The sequence below is a fragment of the Coregonus clupeaformis genome, chromosome 28 (assembly GCF_020615455.1).
Source record: "Coregonus clupeaformis isolate EN_2021a chromosome 28, ASM2061545v1, whole genome shotgun sequence".
Lineage (NCBI taxonomy): Eukaryota > Metazoa > Chordata > Actinopteri > Salmoniformes > Salmonidae > Coregonus > Coregonus clupeaformis.
In genome coordinates, this window is record NC_059219.1 from 12,870,888 (window position 1) to 12,883,479 (window position 12,592).

The window sequence follows — 12,592 nt, forward strand, 5'->3', positions numbered from 1 at the left end:
CAGGACATGACATCCTATGAACTTTTAAAGCCCCCATGCAGTCTTTTTAATTGTATTTTTAAATCATTACTGTATGTCTAATAAGTCCTTGAGTGGGTTAATTTAATTAAAATAACTCCAAAATATAATTTTTATCATTTAGTTCCCTGAGCCTCTTTTGGCCGTTGAAATGCTCAGTCTGATCGTGTGGGTGTAGGAAACAGATTTGAATATATTTACATACACAGCCCTGATTGGCTGATGGTCTAGGGCACACCCCCTTAACCAGATCATTGGTCTATTATAAAGGAGATCAGATTGTGACACCATGATCTGGGCCAAAAACTCCATCCCACCTGAACAGGCTGAAATTCCAGGCATTCTTTTCAAACAGCTCTTACACGAAAAGGGCATTATCATAATTTTCACAATTTCATAGTGTTATTTGGCCCTCATAAGCTAGGTTTCCATCCAATTGGCGACAGCTTTTCATGTGAATATTCAAAAAACTGCATAAAACAATATGCACATTTTCCCACAAGAGATGTGTTTCCATTAAATGGACTTGTTGCGGATAGAAGGCTGTGCGTGATGACGTAGCACACATAAAAATTACTTTTGCGGTTAAAAAAATAATGAATGTATTGTTTAGTGTTGTGTTGTGTAGTGGCTTTGCTGGCATGCATCCCACTTTATTATTTTTTTGCCCCACCAAGATTTACATGCTAAAATCACCACCCTTTAAAGTTCATCACAACTTATTTCATCTGTAGCCTTATAAACTGCATGCTTTCCCGAGTCGTAGTGGGACCACATAACATATCATCGCGTGACTCCAAGTTTACTTCGATATGATGGTTATTATATAAATATTTGCCCATAAAAGCGTTTCCACTACCATTTCTCACATAATTAATTTTACAGACACAAAAAGATCCCACCTTGTCTAGCGTATTTTATTTCCATCAGGTTTGTCGTGAATTTTTTTATGCGATATGTACTTTACTCGTATAAAATGGTTAGATGGAAAACTGGTTAGTGTGTGGAAATATTTTCTTTTTTTATACAGGAAAATCCGTTTTTTAACTGCACTGTCCCTTTAAGTTAAAAGTCAGTCCTGTGGTATCTGACAATCATCTTATAAAGTCACTATCATAATGTAATCATTACTTATATCCTTCCCACTAGGCACACACTGGTTGAATCAATGTTGTTTCCACGTAATTTAAATACAATTGTTGTTTGTTGTTGTTTGTAGACATATCTACTGTATCTACATGCCTACATGTCTGTTTGTGTCACTTTGAGGTGCAATATCAGACCTCAATATACAATATATACAGTATATACAGTTGAAGTCGGAAGTTTACATACACTTAGGTTGGAGTTATTAAAACTCGTTTTTCAACCACTCCCCAAATTTCTGGTTAACAAACTATCGTTTTGGCAAGTCGGTTAGGACATCTACTTTGTGCATGACACAAGTAATTTTTCCAACAATTGTTTACAGACAGATTATTTCATTTATAATTCACTGTATCACAATTCCAGTGGGTCAAAAGTTTACATACACTAAGTTGACTGTGCCTTTAAACAGCTTGGAAAATTCCAGAAAATGATGTCATGGCTTTAGAAACTTCTGATAGGCTAATTGACATCATTTGAGTCAATTGGAGGTGTACAGTGGGGAATAAAAGTATTTAGTCAGCCACCAATTGTGCAAGTTCTCCCACTTAAAAAGATGAGAGAGGCCTGTAATTTTCATCATAGGTACACGTCCTACTATGACAGACAAAATGAGAAAAAAAATCCAGAAAATCACATTGTAGGATTTTTAATGAATTTATTTGCAAATTATGGTGGAAAATAAGTATTTGGTCAATAACAAAAGTTTCTCAATACTTTGTTATATACCCTTTGTTGGCAATGACACAGGTCAAACGTTTTCTGTAAGTCTTCACAAGGTTTTCACACACTGTTGCTGGTATTTTGGCCCATTCCTCCATGCAGATCTCCTCTAGAGCAGTGATGTTTTGGGGCTGTCGCTGGGCAACACGCACTTTCAACTCCCTCCAAAGATTTTCTATGGACAGAGGAGCCTCTTAAAGAAGAAGTTACAGGTCTGTGAGAGCCAGAAATCTTGCTTGTTTGTAGGTGACCAAATACTTATTTTCCACCATAATTTGCAAATAAATTCATAAAAAATCCTACAATGTGATTTTCTGGATTTTTTTTTCTCAATTTGTCTGTCATAGTTGACGTGTACCTATGATGAAAATTACAGGCCTCTCTCATCTTTTTAAGTGGGAGAACTTGCACAATTGGTGGCTGACTAAATACTTTTTTTCCCCACTGTACCTGTGGATGTATTTCAAGGCCTACCTTCAAACTCAGTGCCTCTTTGCTTGACATCATGGGAAAATCAAAAGACATCAGCCAAGACCTCAGAAAAGAAATTGTAGACCTCCACAAGTCTGGTTCATCCTTGGGAGCAATTTCCAAACGCCTGAAGGTACCACGTTCATCTGTACAAACAATAGTATGCAAGTATAAACACCATGGGACCACGCAGCCGTCATACTGCTCAGGAAGGAGACGCGTTCTGTCTCCTAGAGATGAACATACTTTGGTGCGAAAAGTCAATCCCAGAACAACAGCAAAGGACCTTGTGAAGATGCTGGCGGAAACAGGTACAAAAGTATCTATATCCACAGTAAAACGAGTCCTATATCGACATAACCTGAAAGGCCACTCAGCAACGAAGAAGCCACTGCTCCAAAACCGCCATAAAAAAAAGCCAGACTACGGTTTTCAACTGCACATGGGGACAAATATCGTACTTTTTGGAGAAATGTCCTCTGGTCTGATGAAACAAAAATAGAACTGTTTGGCCATAATGACCATCGTTATGTTTGGAGGAAAAGGGGGGGACTTGCAAGCCGAAGAACACCATCCCAACCGTGAAGCACGGGGGTGGCAGCATCATGCTGTGGGGGTGCTTTGCTGCAGAAGGGACTGGGGCACTTCACAAAATAGATGGCATCATGAGGAAGGAAAAGTATGTGGATATATTGAAGCAACATCTCAAGACATCAGTCAGGAAGTTAAAGCTTGGTCGCAAATGGGTCTTCCAAATGGACAACTTATTTTTATTTTTATTTCACCTTTATTTAACCAGGTAAGCCAGTTGAGAACAAGTTCTCATTTACAACTGCGACCTGGCCAAGATAAAGTAAAGCAGTGCGATAAAAACAACAACACAGAGTTACATATGGGGTAAAACAAAACATAAAGTCAAAAAAATATATATATATATACAGTGTGTGCAAATGTAGCAAGTTATGGAGGTAAGGCAATAAATAGGCTATAGTGCAAAATAATTACAATTAGTATTAACACTGGAATGATAGATGTGCAAGAGATTATGTGCAAATAAAGATACTGGGGTGCAAATTAGCAAAATAAATAACAATATAGGGATGAGGTAGTTGGGTGGGCTAATTTCAGATGGGCTGTGTACAGGTGCAGTGATCGGTAAGGTGCTCTGACAACTGATGCTTAAAGTTAGTGAGGGAGATAAGAGTCTCCAGCTTCAGAGATTTTTGCAATTCGTTCCAGTCATTGGCAGCAGAGAACTGGAAGGAATGGCGGCCAAAGGAGGTGTTGGCTTTGGGGATGACCAGTGAGATATACCTGCTGGAGCGCATACTACGGGTGGGTGTTGCTATGGTGACCAATGAGCTAAGATAAGGCGGGGATTTGCCTAGCAGTGATTTATAGATGGCCTGGAGCCAGTGGGTTTGACGACAAACATGTAATGAGGACCAGCCAACAAGAGCGTACAGGTCACAGTGGTGGGTAGTGTATGGGGCTTTGGAGACACAACAGATGGCACTGTGATAGACTACATCCAATTTGCTGAGTAGAGTGTTGGAGGCTATTTTGTAAATGACATCGCCGAAGTCAAGGATCGGTAGGATAGTCAGTTTTACGAGGGCATGTTTGGCAGAATGAGTGAAGGAGGCTTTGTTGCGAAATAGGAAGCCGATTCTGGATTTAACTTTGGATTGGAGATTCTTAATGTGAGTCTGGAAGGAGAGTTTACAGTCTAACCAGACACCTAGGTATTTGTAGTTGTCCACATACTCTAGGTCAGACCCATCGAGAGTAGTGATTCTAGTCGGGTGGGCAGGTGCCAGCAGCGTTCGATTGAAGAGCATGCATTTAGTTTTACTAGTGTTTAAGAGCAGTTGGAGGCTACTGAAGGAGTGTTGTATGGCATTGAAGCTCGTTTGGAGGTTTGTTAACACAGTGTCCAATGAAGGGCCAGATGTATACAAAATGGTGTCGTCTGCGTAGAGGTGGATCTGAGAGTCACCAGCAGCAAGAGCGACATCATTGATATACACAGAGAAAAGAGTTGGCCCAAGAATTGAACCCTGTGGCACCCCCATAGACTGCCATAGGTCCAGACAACAGGCCCTCCGATTTGACACATTGAACTCTATCTGAGAAGTAGTTGGTGAACCAGGCGAGGCAGTCATTTGAGAAACCAAGGCTATTTAGTCTGCCAATAAGAATGCGGTGGTTGACAGAGTCGAAAGCCTTGGCCAGGTTGATGAAGACGGCTGCACAGTACTGTCTATTATCGATCGCGGTTATAATATCGTTTAGGACCTTGAGTGTGGCTGAAGTGCACCCATGACCAGCTCGGAAACCGGATTGCATAGCGGAGAAGGTACGGTGGGATTCAAAATGGTCGATGATCTGTTTGTTAACTTGGCTTTCAAAAACTTTCGAAAGGCAGGGCAGGATGGATATAGGTCTGTAACAGTTTGGATCTAGAGTGTCACCCACTTCGAAGAGGGGGATGACCGCGGCAGCTTTCCAATCTCTGGGGATCTCAGACGTTATGAAAGAGAGGTTGAACAGGCTAGTAATAGGGGTTGCGACAATTTCGGCGGCTAGTTTTAGAAAGAAAGGGTCCAGATTGTCTAGCCCAGCTGATTTGTAGGGGTCCAGATTGTGCAGCTCTTTCAGAACATCAGCTATCTGAATTTGTGTGAAGGAGAAGCGGGGGGGGGCATGGGCAAGTTGCAGCGGAGGGTGCAGAGCTGGTGGCCGGGGTAGTGGTAGCCAGGTGGAAAGCATGGCCAGCCGTAGCAAAATGCTTGTTGAAATTCTCGATTATTGTAGATTTATCGGTGGTGATAGTGTTTCCTAGCCTCAGTGCAGTGGGCAGCTGGGAGGAAGTGCTCTTATTCTCCATGGACTTTACAGTGTCCCAAAACCTTTTGGAGTTAGTGCTACAGGATGCAAATTTCTGTTTGAAAAAGTTAGCCTTTGCTTTCCTGACTGCTTGTGTATATTGGTTCCTAACTTCCCTGAAAAGTTGCATATCACGGGGGCTATTTGATGCTAATGCAATACGCCACAGGATGTTTTTGTGCTGGTCAAGGGCAGTCAAGTCTGAGGAGAACCAGGGGCTATATCTGTTCTTAGTTCTGTATTTTTTTAATGGGGCATGTTTATTTAAGATTGAGAGGAAATTACTTTTAAAGAACAACCAGGCATCCTCTACTGACGGAATGAGATCTATATCCATCCAGGATACCTGGGCCAGGTCAATTAGGAAGGCCTGCTCGCTAAAGTGTTTTAGGGAGCGTTTGACAGTGATGAGGGGTGGTCGTTTGACCGCGGACCCGTTACGGACGCAGGCAATAAGGCAGTGATCGCTGAGATCCTGGTTGAAGACAGCGGAGGTGTATTTAGAGGGTAAGTTAGTCAGGATGATATCTATGAGGGTACCCATGTTTACGGATTTAGGGTTGTACCTGGTAGGTTCATTGATAATTTGTGTGAGATTGAGGGCATCTAGTTTGGATTGTAGGATGGCCGGGGTGTTAAGCATATCTCAATTTAGGTCACCAAGCAGTACGAACTCTGAGGATAAATGGGGGGCAATCAATTCACATATGGTGTCCAGGGCACAGCTGGGGGCTGAGGGGGGTCTGTAGCAAGCGGCAACAGTGAGAGACTTATTTCTGGAAAGGTGGATTTTTTCAAGTAGAAGCTCAAACTGTTTGGGCACAGACCTGGATAGTATGATAGAGCTCTGCAGGCTATCTCTACAGTAGATTGCAACTCCACCCCCTTTGGCAGTTCTATCTAGACGGAAAATGTTATAGTTGGGGATGGAAATTTCAGAATTTTTGGTGGCCTTCCTAAGCCAGGATTTAGACACTGCTAGAACATCAGGGTTGGTGGAGTGTGCTAACGCAGTGAATAACTCAAACTTAGGAAGGAGACTTCTGATATTAACATGCAAGAAACCAAGGCTTTTACGGTTACAGAAGTCAACAAATGATAGCGCCTGGGGAGTAGGAGTGATACTGGGGGCTGCAGGGCCTGGGTTAGCCTCTACATCACCAGAGGAACAGAGGAGGACTAGAATAAGGATATGGCTAAAGGCTTTAAGAACTGGTCTTCTAGTGCGTTGGGTACAGAGAATAAAGGTGGCAGATTTCCGGGCGTTGTAGAAAAGATTCAGGGCATTATGTACAGACAAGGATATGGAAGGATATGAGTACAGTGGAGGTAAACCTAAGCGTTGGGTAACAATGAAAGAGAGAGCATCACTGGAGGCACCGATTGAGTCGGTCTCCGCGTGTATGGGGGGTGGGACAAAGGAGCTATCTAAGGCAGGTTTAGCTGGGCTGGGGGATCTACAGTGAAATAGTACAATAAGAAATAACCGAAACAGCAATAAGCAAACCATATTGACATGGGAGAGAGGCATAAAGCAATCACAGGTGTAATTTAAGAGAGCTAAGACAACAGCTGGTAATGGCGACACAGTTTGGGCTGGGGCTAAACATAAACAGGATGCGGTACCGTAAAAAGGAACAGTCCAGCAGGCATCAGCTGTATAGCTGAGTTATCATAAGATAACAATGACCCCAAGCATACTTCCAAAGTTGTGGCAAAATGGGACAACAGAGTCAAGGTATTGGAGTGGCCATCACAAAGCCCTGACCTCAATCCTATAGAAAATGTGTGGGAAGAACTTAAAAAGCGTGTGCGAGCAAGGAGGCCTACAAACCTGTCTCAGTTACACCAGCTCTGTAAGGAAGAATGGGCCAAAATTCACCAAACTTATTGTGGGAAGCTTGTGGAAGGCTACCCGAAACATTTGACCCAAGTGAAACAATTTAAAGGCAATGCTACCAAATACTAATTGAGTGTATGTAAACTTCTGACCCACTGGGAATGTGATGAAATAAATAAAAGCTGAAATAAATCATTCTCGCTACTATTATTCTGACATTTCACATTCTTATAATAAAGTGGTGATCCTAACTGACCTAAGATAGGAAATAACAACAAATAATAACAAAGATAGCTAATAATGTAAGCATACTGTGTCCATAATAAGTATATAGGTTGTATGTTGGGAGCTTTTGGGAAAGAGCACAGTTAGAAAGATATGGCATTTAGAAGCAAACCGGATGGACATCATGAAAATGATCGGAGAGGTTGAGAGTAGAAGAAGTTTAGGAGCAAAAAAATAAATATATATATATATATATATATATATATATATATATATAGATAGATATAGAATTATTGTAAAATTAACTCTGTCTATAAGGTGTAGATAGTAAGTATAGACCGGAAGTAGAGGCCTGGGCGTTGTTGTTCACTAATTTACTCCAAGTAGGGAAAGGATGGTGGGGTTGAAAAGTAATAAAGGGGAATATATATATAAAAAATAAAAAAAAACATGGGGGATTGGAAGTGATGCAGACAATTACATTGATAGAAGATACAATCTATCTGCAATATTAAGCTGATCCATCCCCCGAAAAAAAAAAAAAAAAAAAAAAAGATAGGGAATATTTACTAGGATTAAATGTCAGGAATTGTGAAAAACTGAGTTTAAATGTATTTGGCTAAGGTGTACGTAAACTTCCGACTTCAACTGTATGTTGTTTTCTATTTTACTGTCGTTTGCTTTTAAAATAGCAACAATACATCTTTATTACGTTTGTGGTTTATCATTTTTTGGAGTTGTTGCTGAGGCTGGAAGCACAGTGTGAGAGAATTGTCAGCAGAAGTGTGTGAATGAATGTGTTGTAATTGGCAGAGCAAGAAACCATTTATCTCTATAATCTCCGCAGAGAGCTGTTTAATATCAAATTTCCTGCAAATTACACCCTCTGTAACACATGCTCCTACTCATGATGATTAACTTGGCCTTGTGAACTGAATAATATGCAGGGATATTGAAATGAAAATAGTCATTCATTCCCATGTCTCTTTACATTGTGCTGTAGGCAGCCCGTGGCCATTTTGCTCTCGTTGCTTTTGATAAATTACATTATTCATTTAATTATGCCCTCAACTGAGCATGTTATACTCATTAGTTTTGATGTTCTCAATTTTTCTTCTATGAAAATGTAGCAGTCAAACTCGCTACGATGCATCATATAGACACTGAGTGAACAAAACATTAAGAACACCTTGTCTTTCCATGACATAGATTGACTAGGTGAATCCAGGTGAAGCTATGATCCCTTATTCATGTCACCTTTAAATCCACTTCAATCATTGTAGATGAAGGGGAGGAGACAGGTTAAATAAGTAGTTTAAAGCCTTGAGACAATTGAGACATGGATTGTGTATGTGTGCCATTCAGAGGTGAATGGGCAAGACAAAATATTTAAGTGCCTTTAAACGGGGTATGGTAGTAGGTGCCAGGCGCACCGGTTTGCGTCAAAAACTGCAACGCTGCTGTGTTTTTCATGCTCAACAGTTTCCTGTGTGTATAAAACATTTTCCACCACCCAAAGGACATCCAGCCAACTTGACACAACTGTGGGAAGCATTGGAGTCAACATGAGCATCACTGTGGAATGCTTTCGACACCTTGTAGAGTCCATGCCCCGAAGAATTGAGGCTGTTCTGAGGGGAAAAGGCACAGAGCTGTTTCTGTTCCTTTCCACTCAGTTGACTTCCCCACGATCTCCCTGCTCTGCTGGTCCCTCTCCTCTCTGCCCTAATATGGTTAATCGCATGCTGTGGGAAGGGGATTGAGGATTTGAGACCATCTATGTGTGTGTGTGTGTGTGTGTTGTGTCCGACCATTCCAAACACACTTCGATCTACTTGGTGTTATACAAAGTGAGACTAGCAGCTCTTCACAACATGTATTTAAGACAGGGGATTGTCTACAACGTATTGTCTTGTTTACAGTGACACTCATCTATCGGATTTAGACTGTCTTTCCATTGATTTGGTTTACTTTTGACCTTGTAGAGGTCAGATGTAGAAATAGTTGGGTTTGTTTAAAAGTTCAAAAGTAATGTGTATTGTATGATATCCCTTTATAGGAAGTTAACAGATAACTGTGTTGGTTGCTTTCATAAGGTCCCAATCTCAAAACAAAGGAGGGCTGAAATGAATAATAAGATAATATGATGACACTGCAAATACCAAAAGCCCCACAATAATTATGTCTGACGTCTTGAAATCATAGCATCTGTTTTACTCTCTATTGCTCTCTGTGCTGATTATCTTTGAAGAAGTTATCTTTGCCGGAGAACTGAATAATATGAATAATTTGTCATTCACATACAGGCTACAGCTGAATTTCCTATGTCAGTCCTGTTCCTATTGCTAGTGTATATTATGTAGCCTACGTTTTCTTATTTTTCAGTCTAAAAGCCCATCTTCACTGATAAATATAAAAATCAATTACACCCGTCTCTGATTCCCATGTCTGAGAAAACGAATGGATTTCTAGTTGGTAAATAAACTCTTGACATGAATGGAATAGCTCAGATGCCCTTGTAATAGGCTCGTTAATGGGGTTGATGCCAACAGAAACAAACACAGTGACCGTGTCCACAATGGGAGTGGACGGTGGAGAAGTAGTGACATTGGTGGCTAGAGTCCAGGACCCAGGTCAAAGGTGAATAAGTGTTTAGGTAACAGAGGATGCCTGTTCTCATGAGACTCCAGATCCTCAGGAAAGATCTCCCTCCCTGATATTTACACAAAAACATACATGGTTACTTTATCTGGGTTGTGTCTCAAATGGCACTACTGCACTATATAGGGAATAGGGTGCAATTTTGGGACGTAGACATGGACTGCATACACACTGACGTCCGCATGATCCAATGGGATTGGCTGTATAATGTCCGACAGACTTTTCCCATCAAGTATCAAGTTACAATATTTATTTGGATCACATCATAAAGAAATACAACAACAATGCTTGGAAGCTAATTGTGTGAGCAGGGGGTTGATATTTGTTCATGAATGTTTTGTAGATGCAGTCTTCAATCTTTAGAGAATATCACACCATTTAAACACTATTACAACATTATTATGATGTTGTATTATATTTAGATTTCCAATAATGTTTTGCAGAATATTCAGTATGGTTCAGAATTCCTCAACTAAAAATCCCATGGTAAATAGGTGTAGGCTAGTTGTGTTGATCTGCAAAATGAACCCACTAAAATCAATTTTGTTTTTGTTTGTTTTTCAGACCGCGGGGCCAACCACAGAACCATGGAGCCTACCTATACTGTGATGTCACTGGATAACTCTACATCAACTGTGATGCCCATGGCGACCTCCACCGGCAACACCACTGTGAGCATAGAGCCGTACATGCACCGCCTGGCCCATCTAGACGAGGGTCTCTACAACGACTTCTACGGCCTGTGGATCTGCCTGGTGGTGGTCAACACACTCATCTTCATGGTGGGAATGGTTCTCAACACCCTGGCCCTGTACGTGTTCTGCTTCCGCACCAAGCCCAAGACCACCTCAGTCATCTACACCATCAATCTGGCTGTCACAGACCTACTGGTGAACCTCTCCCTGCCCACACGTATTATCCTCTACTACAGTGGGGGAAAGTGCCTCAACTGCTCCTACGTACATATATTCAGCTACTTTGTCAACATGTACTGCAGCATCCTCTTCCTCACCAGTATATGCGTGGACAGATACCTGGCCATAGTACAGGTTGAGGCCTCTAGGAAGTGGAGGAACCCTAACGTGGCCAAGGGGGTGTGCACTTTCATCTGGCTCTTCGCTATCGTGGTCACCTACTCCTTCCTCACCACGGCGTTCCGACATGCGGGCTGCTGCGTCTCCAAGCTCTTCGCCCTGACCATCTTCGAGTTCTTCCTCCCCTTGGTCGTCATCGTGGTGTTCACCGTGCGCATCATGTGTGCCCTGTCCAACTCCAGTCTGATGCAGCAGAGCAGAGAGCGGCGCGTGCGGGCCGTGCAGCTCCTCACTACTGTCCTGGTCATCTTCACCATCTGCTTCACCCCGTTCCACGTCAGGCAGGTAATGGTGTACTTCTACCCCGACATGCCCCACCATGTCATTGTCTACCACGTCACCGTCACCCTGAGCAGCCTGAACAGCTGCATGGACCCCATCGTCTACTGCTTCGTCACCAACAACTTCCAGTCCACCATGAGGAGTTTCTTCCGCAAGGCGGAGCTGGAGCAGACCAGCGGGAACATCATCAGCATGCAGAATAGCTCCAAGGGCTCGGGGACTGTCACGGCTATCGCTCACAGTGTGATGATGAACGTCCTGTCCTCCTCCTCTCCCCAGCAAGGGAACCACATAGCGTGAGACTGAGAAAGGGACAGGAAGACTGAGAGAGGAATGGGATGTACATTGTTCAGAGAGAGATGGATTTATATTGCCTAACTGTGAGACTCTGGAGTGCAATGGACATACTACAGTAGGCTATTCTCCCATTTGAGAAAATGCTTTCCTGCATACTGTATATTGTAGCCTATTGCTGGCTTGGAGATTTAAGTACTTGAAGACATTTTCAGATGAGAAACTTTATTCTTCCTGTGTTGGCCTACACCAGTCACGATGGAGGGCATACGACCTATAACCTGTTTATTGCAACTGTTATACCAGTTGCTCCTGTATTATTTATTTATACTGTACAATTATCATTTGAGGAGTATTTGTTTACTTTTATCCTAGATATTATGGACCACTGACAAAATAGACGAGTAATATTCTACTGCATTGCATTGGAAACAAATATAAATATATAATAAACAGCTTCTGTAGATTCATGTGTGACATTGTTGTCACAAGACATATATCTCTTCAGCTTTCTCCGAAACTGGTTTTATGCAAAGCTTATATTACTGGCAAATATTACCAAACCAATTGTCCAAAAACATATAGAATAAAACATACAACACATTATTGATTTTATAGCAAAAACTTGTTTCATTTCGTTTTTATGACTGTTACAGGGCCAGTAGGGGGCACTCTTCCCTTTGGTCTAAGGCAATCCCAATGCCCCAGGGCAGTGAAGGGGACATTGCCCTGTGTAGGGTGCCTTGTTTTGGCTGGGACATAAAAAAAAATCCCATGGCACTTATTGAAAGAGTAGGGGTGTTAACCCTGGTGTCATGGCTAAATTCCCAACCTGGTCCCATTCCATCATGGCCACCTAATCGGCATATATCACTCACCGCTCCACCTGATGTGTGGTGAGCATTCTGGCACAAAAATGGTCGACGTGCATCACCCAGGTCGGTGCTGC

At 42.0% G+C, this 12,592-nt stretch overlaps 1 protein-coding gene across 1 annotated transcript; it reads left to right on the plus strand.

Moving 5' to 3' along the window:
- The first annotated feature begins 10,524 nt into the window (after positions 1-10,524).
- On the plus strand, positions 10,525-12,192 carry LOC121542328 (G-protein coupled receptor 20-like). The gene has a single exon (XM_041851727.2). The coding sequence runs from the start codon at positions 10,561-10,563 to the stop codon at positions 11,647-11,649; it is 1,089 nt and encodes a 362-aa protein (XP_041707661.1). The 5' UTR covers positions 10,525-10,560; the 3' UTR covers positions 11,650-12,192.
- Positions 12,193-12,592: the final 400 nt, after the last annotated feature.